Source organism: Salvelinus sp. IW2-2015, linkage group LG5 (assembly GCF_002910315.2).
Source record: "Salvelinus sp. IW2-2015 linkage group LG5, ASM291031v2, whole genome shotgun sequence".
NCBI classification, from domain to species: Eukaryota; Metazoa; Chordata; class Actinopteri; order Salmoniformes; family Salmonidae; genus Salvelinus; species Salvelinus sp. IW2-2015.
In genome coordinates this window covers 33,639,084-33,651,912 of record NC_036844.1, presented here as the reverse complement: position 1 = coordinate 33,651,912, position 12,829 = coordinate 33,639,084, and the positions used below count along the sequence as shown (strand labels likewise).

Sequence of the window (12,829 nt, the reverse complement as noted above, 5' to 3'; positions counted from 1 at the left end):
GGAAACACAGTCCGACACACAGACACACAGCTCTGACACACCGTTCTGACACACCGTTCTGACACATCCGCTCTGACACACCGCTCTGACCACACCGTTCTGACACACCGTTATCTGACACACCGTTCTGACACACCGTTCTGACACATCCGCTCTGGACACCACCATTTCTGACACACCGTTCTGACACACCGTTCTGACACACCGTTCTGACACACTCGTTCTGACACACCGTTCTGACACACCGTTTCTGACACACCGTTCTGACAACTGACACACGTTCTGACACACCATTCTGACACACCGTTCTGACACACCGTTCTGACACCCACCGGTTCTGACACACCGTCTGACACACCGTTCTGACACACCTTCTGACACACCGTTTCTGACACACCGTTCTGACCACCACCGCTCTGACACACTGTTCTGACACACCGTTCTGACACACCATTCTGACACACCATTCTGACACACCATTCTGACACAAACACTGACACACCATTCTGACAACACGTCTGACCACCGTTCTGACACACCGTTCTGACACACCATTCTTGCACACACAACACTGCACACCATTCTACACACAACACTGACACACCATTCTGACACACAGCTCTGACACACCGGTTCTGACACACAGCTCTGACACACCGCTCTGACACACCGCTCTGACACACCGTTCTGACACCATTCTGACACACCGTTCTGGCACACAGCTCTGACACACCGTTCTGACACACCGTTCTGACACCATTCTGACACACAGCTCTGACACACAGCACTGACACACCTTCTGACACCATTCTGACACACCGTTCTGGCACACAGCTCTGACACACAGCACTGCTGACAACAAAGCACCATGATGAATAGGACTGTAGGACTGTAGGACTGTAGGACTGTAGGAATGCAGTATTCCTGGCACTGTAATAAATAAATGAGTTGTTCCTGCTGTATAGCAACAGTTTTTATTTAGCTTTGTAGACCTTTTGTACAGACCTGGGATGTGTGCATGTGTGTGTGGTGTTGTCTGTGTGTTTGTGTGTGTCTGCCTGCTGCCTCTCAGTGCTTTGTTGAGTGTGAGGGGGCTGTTCTCTGCCCACACTGAGAGATGCACCGTGTCAGCAGAGAGAGCTTCACTCCCACCAGCTCTGGGTTGCAGCTCAGAGTTGGGAAAGCAAGGTCGTGCCTTGCATATGGTGGAAGAGGGGACGCTCACAGAGGGTTACATCCTCACAGTTTGTCCTCCTAACTCCCTCTTCTCTTCAGTAAATACAAGAACTGGGATAATTCAAGCTACCTAGAAATCAGTAGAATGCAGATGATATTTGACATACAAGTAGCTATTAGAGACTATGCCAGTGATTGACTGTCAAAGCTAGCAAATTATCTAGTACACATGTTTATATCGCTTGTCATGCACTTTAGGAAGTCTTTCATTTTTCATATCGCTCTCTCTCTATCTCTCTCTAACCTTCCTTCACCCCCCCCCTCCCAACACCTTCAACCACTGCAGAGATCATTGTTCTATCTCTCGTCTCGCCCACTCTCCACCTACACAGTTTCTCTGCATCGCCCTAATTGCAGCTCTGCCACATGCATCTACCTCCTCTCTGTGGAAATCAAATGACGTTTTCTCAAACCACTCTTCTAGGAGGAGAAAAAGTTTTGAAATGTTTCCATTTGTTTCCAAAAATCAATGAGCTGCTGTAGTCAAAGAGGAGCATTACACCACACAGCAGGCCCGTCTCTTAGTAAGAGGAGCATTACACCTCACAGCAGGCCCGTCTCTTAGTAAGAGGATTATTACACCTCACAGCAGACCCGTCTCTTAGTAAGAGGAGCATTACACCTCACAGCAGGCCCGTTCTCTAGTATAGAGGAGCATTACACCTCACAGCAGACCCGTCTCTTAGTAAGAGGAGCATTACACCTCACAGCAGGCCCGTCTCTTAGTAAGAGGAGCATTACACCTCACAGCAGGCCCGTCTCTTAGTAAGAGGAGCATTACACCTCACAGCAGCCCGTCTCTAGTAAGAGGAGCATTACACCTCACAGCAGACCCGTCTCTTAGTAAGAGGAGCATTACACCTCACACAGGCCCGTCTCTTAGTAAGAGGAGCATTACACCTCACAGCAGGCCCGTCTCTTAGTAAGAGGTACATTACACCTCACAGCAGCCAATCTCTTAGTAAGAGGTGCATTACACCTCACAGCAGGCCCGTCTCTTAGTAAGAGGAGCATTACACCTCACATCAGGCCGTCTCTTAGTAAGAGGTACATTACACCTCACAGCAGGCCAATCTCTTAGTAAGAGGTACATTACACCTCACAGCAGGCCCGTCTCTTAGTAAGAGGAGCATTACACCTCACATCAGGCCCGTCTCTTAGTAAGAGGTACATTACACCTCACAGCAGGCCAATCTCTTAGTAAGAGGTGCATTACACCTCACAGCAGGCCCACCTCTTTAAAGAGAGCATTACACCTCACACCAGGCCCACCTCTTAAAGAGGAGCATTACACCTCACAGCAGGCCACCTCTTTAAAGAGGTGCATTACACCTCACAGCAGGCCCGTCTCTTAGTAAGAGGAGCATTACACCTCACATCAGGCCCGTCTCTTAGTAAGAGGTACATTACACCTCACAGCAGGCCAATCTCTTAGTAAAAGGTACATTACAACTCACAGCAGGCCCGTCTCTTAGTAAGAGGAGCATTACACCTCACATCAGGCCCGTCTCTTAGTAAGAGGTACATTACACCTCACAGCAGGCCAATCTCTTAGTAAGAGGTGCATTACACCTCACAGCAGGCCCACCTCTTTAAAGAGGAGCATTACACCTCACACCAGGCCACCTCTTTAAGAGGAGCATTACACCTCACAGCAGGCCCACCTTCTTTAAAGAGGAGCATTACACCTCACAGCAGGCCCGTCTCTTAGTAAGAGGAGCATTACACCTCACAGCAGGCCCGTCTCTTAGTAAGAGGAGTTATTAACCTCACAGCAGGCCGCTCTCTAGTAAGAGAGCATTACACCTCACAGCAGGCCCGTCTCTTTAGTAAGAGGAGCATTACACCTCACAGCAGGCCCGTCTCTTAGTAAGAGGAGCATTACACCTCACAGCAGGCGTCTCTTAGTAAGAGGAATTACACCTCACAGCAGGGCCACGTCTCTTAGTAAGAGGAGCATTACACCTCACAGCAGCCCGTCTCTTAGTAAGGAGCATTACACCTCACAGCAGGCCCGTCTCTTAGTAAGAGGAGCATTACACCTCACAGCAGGCCCGTCTCTTAGTAAGAGGAGCATTACACCTCACAGCAGGCCCGTCTCTTAGTAAGAGGAGCAATTACACCTCACAGCAGGCCGCGTCTCTTAGTAAGAGAGATATTACACCTCACAAGCACCGTCTCTAGTAAGAGGAGCATTACACTCACAGCAGAGCCCGTCTCTTAGTCAGAGGTGCATTACACCCACAGCAGGCCCCTTCTTAGTAGTGAGCGATTACACCTCACATCAGAGCCCGTCTCTTAGTAAGAGGTACATTACACCTCCAGCAGCCAATCTCTTTAGTAATAGGTGCATTACACCTCACAGCAGGCCCACCTTCTTTAAAGAGGAGCTTTACTACTCTACACAGGGCAGCCCGTCTCTTAGTAAAGGAGCATATATACCTTCAACAGCAGGCCCGTCTCTTAGTTAAGAGGAGCATTACACCTCACAGCAGACCGTCCTCTTAGTAAGAGGAGGCATTACACCTCACAGCAGGCCCGTCTCTTAGTAAGAGGAGCATTACACCTCACAGCAGGCACCGTCTCTTAGTAAGAGAGGATTACACCTCACAGCAGAACCCGTTCTCTTAGTAAGAGGAGCATACACCTCACAGCAAGGCCGCTCTTAGTACAAGAGGAGCATTACACCTCACAGCAGACCCGTCTCTTAGTAGAGGAGCTATTACACCTCACAACAGTCCGCTCTCTTAGTAGAGCGCAGCATTACACCTCACAGCAGGCCTGTCTTTTAGGTTTCCAAGAGGAAGGCATGTTTAACACCTCAGCAGTCAGGGACCCGTCTCTTATGTAAGATAGAGTGCAGCATACACCCATCAACAGGTCCAGGTGCTTCCTTCGTAAGAGGAGCCATTACACCATCAGTAGCAGTGAGGATGCGCACGTCTCTTATGTACAAGAGGTAGCATTACACCGCACAGCACTGCCTTAGCTCTTATGTAAGAGGCAGGTACTCACCTCACAGCACGCGCTCCTTGTCTCTAGCTAAGAGGGTAGCATTACCACCGTCACGAGTCAAGGCCCGTTCTCTTAGTAAGAGAGCGTACATATACAACCTCACAGCAGAGCCAATCTCTTAGCTAAGGAGGTGTTCATTACACCTAACACAAGCAGGCCATATCCTCTTTTAAGAGAGTCGCATTACTACCCACACCAGGTGCTCCCGTCTCTTAAAGTAAGAGGAGGCTTTTAACTCCTCCTTAACAGACAGGTCCACTGTTAGTAAGAAGTGAGCTAGATTAACACCTCACCAGCAGAACGTCTTCTTAGTAAGCAGAGCATTATCACATCTTCACTCTCAGCAGCCCGATCTAAACTTAGTAATAAGGAGCCATTTACACACTTACAAGCAGGCATCTCCTTTAGCAGTAAAGAGGTGCATATAGCACGCTCATCAGCAGGCCCGTCTCTGAGTAGAGAGGAGCATACACCTCACGAGACCTGACTCTCTAGTAAAGAGAAAGCATTACACCTTCACCAGGCAGGGCCCGTCTCCTTAGTAAGAGGTGAGCTATACACCTCACAGGCAGGCCCGTCTCTTAGTAAGAGGAGCATTACACCTCACAGCAGGCCCGTCTCTTAGTAAGAGGAGCATTACACCTCACAGCAGGCCCGTCTCTTAGTAAGAGGTGCATTACACCTCACAGCAGGCCCGTCTCTTAGTAAGAGGTGTAAGGTTTACTGACAGAGAGAAGACAGGCTTTCTATCTATTTATTCCCATTCCATAGAACACGGATGCTCAAACTGGCATAAGCAACAGCAATGCAACTCCACCACCAGCCGTTATTTAACTGACTACTCATATTCATTCATGCGAGTACTGCCTCAGTCAAGCTATTAAATAGAATTCCATACAGTAGCTATTTGCATAGCTGTATTAACTGAAATGTTTTCACAGTAGCCAATCGTCATGGTAGACCCTTCTCGAAAAACATAAGGCAGAGATTGCCAATCTGTTCTCCCCCTCTGTTAGGTTGTCAGTCATGTAAATGGACTGGAACTGAAGTAAGAGTGAACCTATCCACAGCAGTGTTGTGCTGGTTTTAGGGTTATTTTTAGCATTATCGAGTATCACTTCCTGAGCCAGAAAAAGCCATATCTCAACAGCTCAATATGTGAGTGTGTGCAACATATATGACCCCCGTAGGATATCTGTTTAGTTTAGCAGAGCTCTATTCCCCCTGACAGCTGTCGCCCTGTCCTATTACCATGTCCAGACTGCTAGTGTTGAGGCGATGAGAGGTGAGAGGAGAACCTTACCTCTGGTGTCTTCGTCCTCAATAGTGGTGTTGGTGCTTTCAGAGGATTCCTAGAAAGGACACACAGACGGGTTCAGAGTTTCACACTCAAATCATAGAAAGTGGTATTCTCTCCACACCAGGAAGTGGAAGAGCCGGGTAAACACAACACACACACACAACTCCAACAGACAGACAGCTGCCTCCCTGACTGCACCTTTAAGAGAGAGAAAACAGGCTGTTTGGTTATTTCTGAGGTCTAGCTGGTTAGGAGTAGGGTGAGATATGGGAGGGAGAGAAACACCTAGAGAAGGAGAGATGGGTTACCCCCACAATGAACCCCCAAGAGCATATCATATCATCAAAAGCATCGGGATTAGGCAACATTAGAGATGGGATGGTCACACACAAAAACAAAAAGAAAGTCCAGCTCCATTTTGAATGACAGCTTTATTCGCTTGTTCATTGGTTCGTTTGGATTTTTTAAAGCTATTATCAATTTCCCTGTTAGGTGGAAAGCCTAGAGGCGTGGCCGAGAGGGTGGGGAATATCACACTCACCATCAGCTGGACGCTGAAACTGGACTTCCTTTTCTGGAAGAGAAATGAGAAGAGGTTAGACAGGAACACACAGGATGAGATGGAGACGCCAGGGAGAAGAGGGACTCCTCTATGCTGCGGAGGGAGAAGAGGGACACCTCCATGCTGCGGAGGGAGGAGAGGGACACCTCCATGCTGCGGAGGGAGGAGAGGGACACCTCCATGCTGCGGAGGGAGGAGAGGTACAGCAGGCCTACGTCTCTTAGTAAGATGGAGATTACAACCTCACAGCGAGTGCCGTCTCTAATAGTAAAGGCAGACATTACACCTCACAGCAGGCCCGTCTCTTAGTAAGGAGGAGCATTACACCTCACAACGCAGGCCCGTCTCTTTCAGTAAGAGGAGCATTACACCTCACACAGACCCGTCTCATTAGGTACAGGGATGCATTACATCCTCACAGCAGGCCCGTTCTTGTAGGATTACACCAAAGAGCTGAGTAGACATTACACACTACACAGTCAGGAGCCCGTCTCTTAGTCAAGTGGATGACGACCAGGCCGTTCCTTAGTATGTATAGTACACCTCATCAGAGCGCGAATCTTTAGTAATCGGTACAATTTACACTCACAGGCAGCCCAACCTTTTAATGAGGGTGCATTACATCTCCACAGCAGGCCACTCTAAACTTTACTACTGCAGGCAGCCGCCAGAGAGCATTGATATACCTCACAGCAGGCCGTCTCTTAGTAAGCAGGAATTACACCTCACAGCAGACCACGTCCTGCTTAAGATAAGAGGAGAGCATATACACCTCACCAGGCAGGCCCCGTCTCTTAGAAGAGGAGCATTACAGCCTCACAGGAGGCGCCGTCTCTTTAGTAAGAAGGAACATACACTCACACGCAGAACCGCGTTCTCTTAGTAAGAGGAGCATATACACCTCACAGCAGTGCCGCTCTTTACGAAGAGGAGGCATCTAACTCACAGCAGACACCGTCTCTTAGTAACGAGAGCATTACACTCATCAACAGTGCCGCGTCTCTTAGTAAGAGCGCAGCATTACACCTCACAGCAGGCCTGTCTTCTTGTTATAAGAGGAGCGCATTAACACCTCACAGCAGGGACCCGTCTCTTCGTAGAGTGAGCATCTACCTCACAGCAGGCTCGTCTCTAGTAAGAGAGCCATTACACCTCAACGTCACGGCCCGTCTCTTTAAGTAAGAAGGAGGCATTACACCTCACAGCAAGACCCCGTCTCTTAGTAAGAGGTGCATTACACCTCACACAGCAGGCCCGTCTCTTAGTAAGAGGAGCATTACACCCACTCAGGCCGTTTTAGTAAGAGGTAATTACACCTCACAGCAGGCCAATCTCTTTGCGTAAGAGGTGCATTACACCTCACAGCAGGCCCACTCTTTAAAGAGGCGCATTACACCTCACACCAGGCTCGTCTCTTAAGTAAGAGGAGCTTTAACACCTCACAGCAGGCCCTCGTTAGTAAGAGTAGCATTACACCTCACAGCAGCCCGTCTCTTAGTAAGAGGAGCATTACACCTCACAGCAGGCCCGTCATCTTAGTAAGAGGAGCATTTACACACTTCACAACAGGCCAGTCTCTTAGTAAGAGGTGCGACATTACACTCACAGCAGGCCCGTCTCTTAGTAAGAGGAGCATTACACCTCACAGCAGGCTGGTCCTCTTAGTATGAGAGCATTACACCTCAACCAGGCAGCCGTCTCTTAGTAAGAGGAGCATTACACCTCACAGCAGGCCCGTCTCTTATAAGAGGAGCATTACACCTCACACAGCAGGCCCGTCTCTTAGTAAGAGGAGCATTACACCTCACAGCAGGCCCGTCTCTTAGTAAGAGGTGCATTACACCTCAAGCAGGCCCGTGCTCTTAGTAAGAGGTGTAAGGTTTACTGACAGAGAGAAGACAGGCTTTCTATCTATTTATTCCCATTCCATAGAACACGGATCTCAAACTGGCATAAGCAACAGCAATGCAACTCCACCACCAGCCGTTATTTAACTGACCTACTCATATTCATTCATGCGAGTACTTGCCTCAGTCAAGCTATTAAATAGAATTCCATACAGTAGCTATTTGCATAGCTGTATTAACTGAAATGTTTTTCACAGTAGCCAATCGTCATGGTAGAGACCCTTCTCGAAAAACATAAGGCAGAGATTGCCAATCTGTTTCTCCCCCTCTGTTAGGTTGTCAGTCATGTAAATGGACTGGAACTGAAGTAAGAGTGAACCTATCCACACAGCAGTGTTGTGCTGGTTTTAGGGTTATTTTTAGCATTATCGAGTATCACTTCCTGAGCCAGAAAAAGCCATATCTCAACAGCTCAATATGTGAGTGTGTGCAACATATATGACCCCGTAGGATACTCCTGTTTAGTTTAGCAGAGCTCTATTCCCTGACAGCTGTTCGCCCTGTCCTATTACCATGTCCAGACTGCTAGTGTTGAGGCGATGAGAGGTGAGAGGAGAACCTTACCTTGGTGTCTTCGTCCTCAATAGTGGTGTTGGTGCTTTCAGAGGATTCCTAGAAAGGACACACAGACGTGGTTTCAGGAGTTTACAACACTCAAATCATAGAAAAGTGGTATTCTCTCCACACCAGGAAGTGGAAGAGCCGGGTAAAACACAACACACACACACAACTCCAACAGACAGACAGCTGCCTCCCTGGACTGCCACCTTTAGAGAGAGAAAACAGGCTGTTGGTTATTTCTGAGGTCTAGCTGGTTAGGAGTAGGGTGAGATATGGGAGGGGAGAAACACCTAGAGAAGGAGAGATGGGGTTACCCCCACAATGAACCCCCAAGAGCATTCATATCATCAAAAGCATGGGATTAGGCCAACATTAGAGATGGATGGTCACACACAAAACAAAAAAAAGTCCAGCTCCATTTGAATGACAGCTTTATTCGCTTGTTCATTGGTTCGTTGGATTTTTTAAGCTATTATCAATTTCCCTGTTAGGTGGAAAGCCTAGAGGCGTGGCCGAGAGGGTGGGGAATATCAACTCACCATCAGCTGGACGCTGGAACTGGACTTCCTTTTCTGGAAGAGAAATGAGAAGAGGTTAGACAGGTAACCACGGAATGAGATGGAGGACGCCAGGGAGAAGAGGGACTCCCTATGCTGCGGAGCGGAGAGAGAGGGACACCTCCATGCTGCGGAGGGAGGAAGAGGGACACCTCCATGCTGCGGAGGAGAGAGAGGACACCTCAGAGCATGCCTGCTGCGGAGGGAGGAGAAGGGACACACTCCATGCTGCGGAGGGAGAGAAAGGGAGACCTCATGCTGCGGGAGGGAGGAGAGGGACACCTCCATGCTGCGGAGGGAGAAGAGGGACACCTCCATGCTGCGGAGGGAGGAGAGGGACACCTCAGTCTGCGGAGGGAGAGAGCGCACCATGCTGCGGAGGGAGGAGAGGGACACCTCCATGCTGCGGAGGGAGGAGAGGGAACACTTCCATGCCTGCGGAGGGAGTGAGAGCGACACCTCCATGCTGCGGAGGGAGAAGAGGGACACATCCATGCTGCGGAGGGAGTAGAAGAGGACGGTGTGGCGGTGTGGAGGTTGTGGTGGTGTGGCGGTTGTGGCCGGAACTGTGCGCGGTTTGAGGAGGTTTTGGCCCTTGTGGCGTTGCTGGCGGTGTGGCGGTGTGGAGTGTGGTGGTGGTGTGGCGGTGAGGAGGTTTGCCCTTGTGGCGGTGGTGGCGGTGTGGAGGTGGTGGTGGTGTGCGGTTGAGGAGGTTTGTGCCCTGTGGGCGGTTGTGGCGGTGGGAGGTGGTGGTGGTGTGGCGGTTGAGGAGTTTGGCCCTTGTGGCGGTTGTGGGTGGTGTGGGCGGTGTGGATAGGTGGTGGTGCGTGTGGCGGTTGAGGAGGTTTGGCCCTTGTGGCGGTTGTTGGTGGTGTGGACGGTGTTGGCGTTGAGGAGTTTGGCCCTTGTGGGGTTTGTGGTGGTGTTGCGGTGTGAGGAGTTTGGCCCTTGCGGGCGGTTTGCTGGTGGTATGACGTTGTGGAGGTTGTGCCTTGTGGCGGTTGACTGGCGGTGGTCGGTGTGGGCGGTGTGGGAGGTTGTGGCCCTATATGGCGGTGTGTATGTGTAGGAAACCTCTGGGCGCTGTGGTCAGGAGGAATGTCTTTGATAAAGCAGAGCTGGAAGAGCTGTGGTCAGGGAGGATGTCTTTGATAAGGCAGAGCTGGCGAAGGCCGTGGTCGGGAAAAAGTAATGTCTGTTGATAAGGCTGAAGACGTGGCAGGGCTGTTGTCAGGCGCAGGAAGATGCTCTTCTCAGACAGGCCGGAGCTGGCAGGCGCTGTGCTGGTGCAGGGGGAATGTCTATAGCTAAATGGGCAGAGCTGGCAGGGCTGTGTCAGGGAGGAGATGTCTTTGATAAAAGGCTGGCAGAGCATGGAGGGCTGCTGAGTGAGTGCAGGAATTAGTCTTTTGAATAAGGCTGTAGCTGGCCCAGGGCTGTGTGTCAGCAAGGAATGTACTTTGAAAACAGCGTGGAGAAGCATGGCAGGGCCTGTGTAGTGGGCAGGACACTTATGTCCTTGCGATTCAAGGCAGAGCCCCAGGCAGGGGCGTCTAGGGGTCCAGAGAGATCGGGAAATTGTCTTTGATCAAATTGGGCAGACCTCGCGCGAGTGGCTGATTGGTCAGGAAACAGTCGAGAGAATGTCTTTTCTATAAGGCAGAGCTGGCTATAGAAATGACACTGATTCGGGTAAAGGGAGGAACTGTATTTGTGATATAGGCAGAGACAGGCAGGGCTGTGTGTACGTAATCGGGAGGTTAATGTACTACTAGAATAAAGGCACAGAGCCTGGCAGGGCTGTGGGTGCAGTGGAGTGAATGTCCTTTGATTAAGGCCGAGCTGGCAAAGGGCTGTGTGGCCAGCACGCATGCCTCACTGAATTCCCAGACTAATTCAGGACAGCCTCAGGAGCCAGGAGACTGGCGCTGTCTTAAAGGCGCTCCTAGGCGAGAAGGGGGAGTTCCACCAGTGGAGCCTACTCCACTGATACATGTAAGCTAGTAACGTCAACAGACTAACTTTACAGAAACAACACTTATAAATGTGGAACACTCACAAAACAACACAAATAAACAGACAGACTCTCCTACTGCTTTGATACCAGATTAACTGTCAAAGCACTAATCCCATTAGATACCTATCTCATAGCTACTGTCCTGGGACTGGACTGGACTGGAGACAACGCTTGTGGGTGGGGCCATCCCGGTGCTGTTCAGAGAGAATGGGAGCAGACATTGAACTCCCACAATCCCATTGGACTACTTGGACTCTGGTAGCGTACCTATTTTCAAAGAGCATGTTTGATTTATTCAGTTTTGCAGAGAGGTTGAAAATAGCTTTTCACTTTTCACAAAATGTTGAAACAGGCCACAATCTTATTTTAAATCATTGTTTCATGGACAGCGGGTGTAATCATAGCCCAAAGCCTCCTCCAGGCCAGCTTATGACGGTGAGAGACGAACCTGGTGGAGCTGGAGCCTCTACTTCACCACATCAGTCTTGCTGGTTGGCTTGTTACCGTCCTGCGCGGGACACAAAGAGAAACAGGAATGATGAAAAAGGCGCAATAACGCCCCAAGAACAGGGCGAAGGAGCATGGTCATACAGTCTCAGTAATATCGAAAAACGACCAGGACAGGCAACGCAGCCAGAAGGCGAGCAATGGCATGCACCAACAGTCTCAGTCAAATGAAAAGCGAGGGCGCACAATGGCCATGACCAACAGCTTCAAGTCAATGAAGAAGGAGGAGCGGCGAAAGGCACCAACAGTCTCAGCTCAAATGAAAAGAGGCAGGGCAAGAAGGCCAACCAGTCTCAGCTCAAATGAAAAGAGGCAGGGCAAGGCAAGGCCAAACAGTCCTCAGTCAATGAAAAGAGGAGGGAAGGAAGCCAACAGGTCTGCAGTCAAACTGAAAAGAGGAGCGAATGGAATCGTCATGAGGAGCGAAGCACAGTCTCAAGTTTAAATGACAAAGGGAGGGCCAAAGGCAACATGTCTCAGTCAAATGACAAGAGGAGGGCGAAGGCCAACAGTCTCAGTGCAAATGAAAAGAGGAGGGGCAAAGGGCAAGGCCAAAGTCTCAGTCAAATGAAAAGAGGAGGGCAAAGGCCACATCTCAGTCAAATTAAAAGAGGAGGGCAAAAAGGCCAACAGTCTCAGTCAAACTGAAAAGAAGGAGGCAAGGCCAACAAGTCTCAGTCAAATGGCAACAGAGGTAAAATAACATTTTAGCAAAATCAGATCCATAAGTCTCCTGGGCAACAAAAATATAATATTTTTATTCAAATCAAGCCCTTCTTCCTGTTACTGCCAGGATTAAAACTCAATGAGACGGTCATATTGCCGAAGAGTCACTGAGAGTCATCTCAAACCCAGGCGGCTGTTGAAGATTTCTCAGGTCATATCCAACTGGTCAACAATAGTTTTTAGGGAACATTAACAACATAAAATAAGGAAAACTCAATTCCAATGGTTCACCTATAATGTAACGACGCAGGGATCCGACTGCTCTGCTACAGGCGGCTGAGAGATGTCCAGACTGCTCTGCTACAGAGGCTGAGAAAGGTTCCAGACTGCCTCTGCTACAGAGGTCCTGAGAGAGGCCAGACTGCATCTGCACAGGAGGCTGGCCGGTGGTGAGAGAGGTCCGGACTTGCTACTGCTACGGAGGCTGGCCGTGGGTTGTGA

At 49.7% G+C, this 12,829-nt stretch overlaps 1 protein-coding gene across 1 annotated transcript in view; it reads right to left on the bottom strand.

Annotated features, from left to right (window-relative positions):
• Nucleotides 1-12,829, bottom strand: part of camk2a (calcium/calmodulin-dependent protein kinase II alpha) — a gene marked incomplete at its 3' end in the record, with an annotated part of 97,843 nt that overhangs the window by 9,755 nt on the left and 75,259 nt on the right. The window contains 6 exon segments of the mRNA XM_070443499.1: nucleotides 5,555-5,603; nucleotides 6,093-6,296; nucleotides 8,585-8,632; nucleotides 9,121-9,153; nucleotides 9,391-10,221; nucleotides 11,631-11,663. Coding sequence (XP_070299600.1) covers nucleotides 5,555-5,603; nucleotides 6,093-6,296; nucleotides 8,585-8,632; nucleotides 9,121-9,153; nucleotides 9,391-10,221; nucleotides 11,631-11,663 — 1,198 coding nt within the window.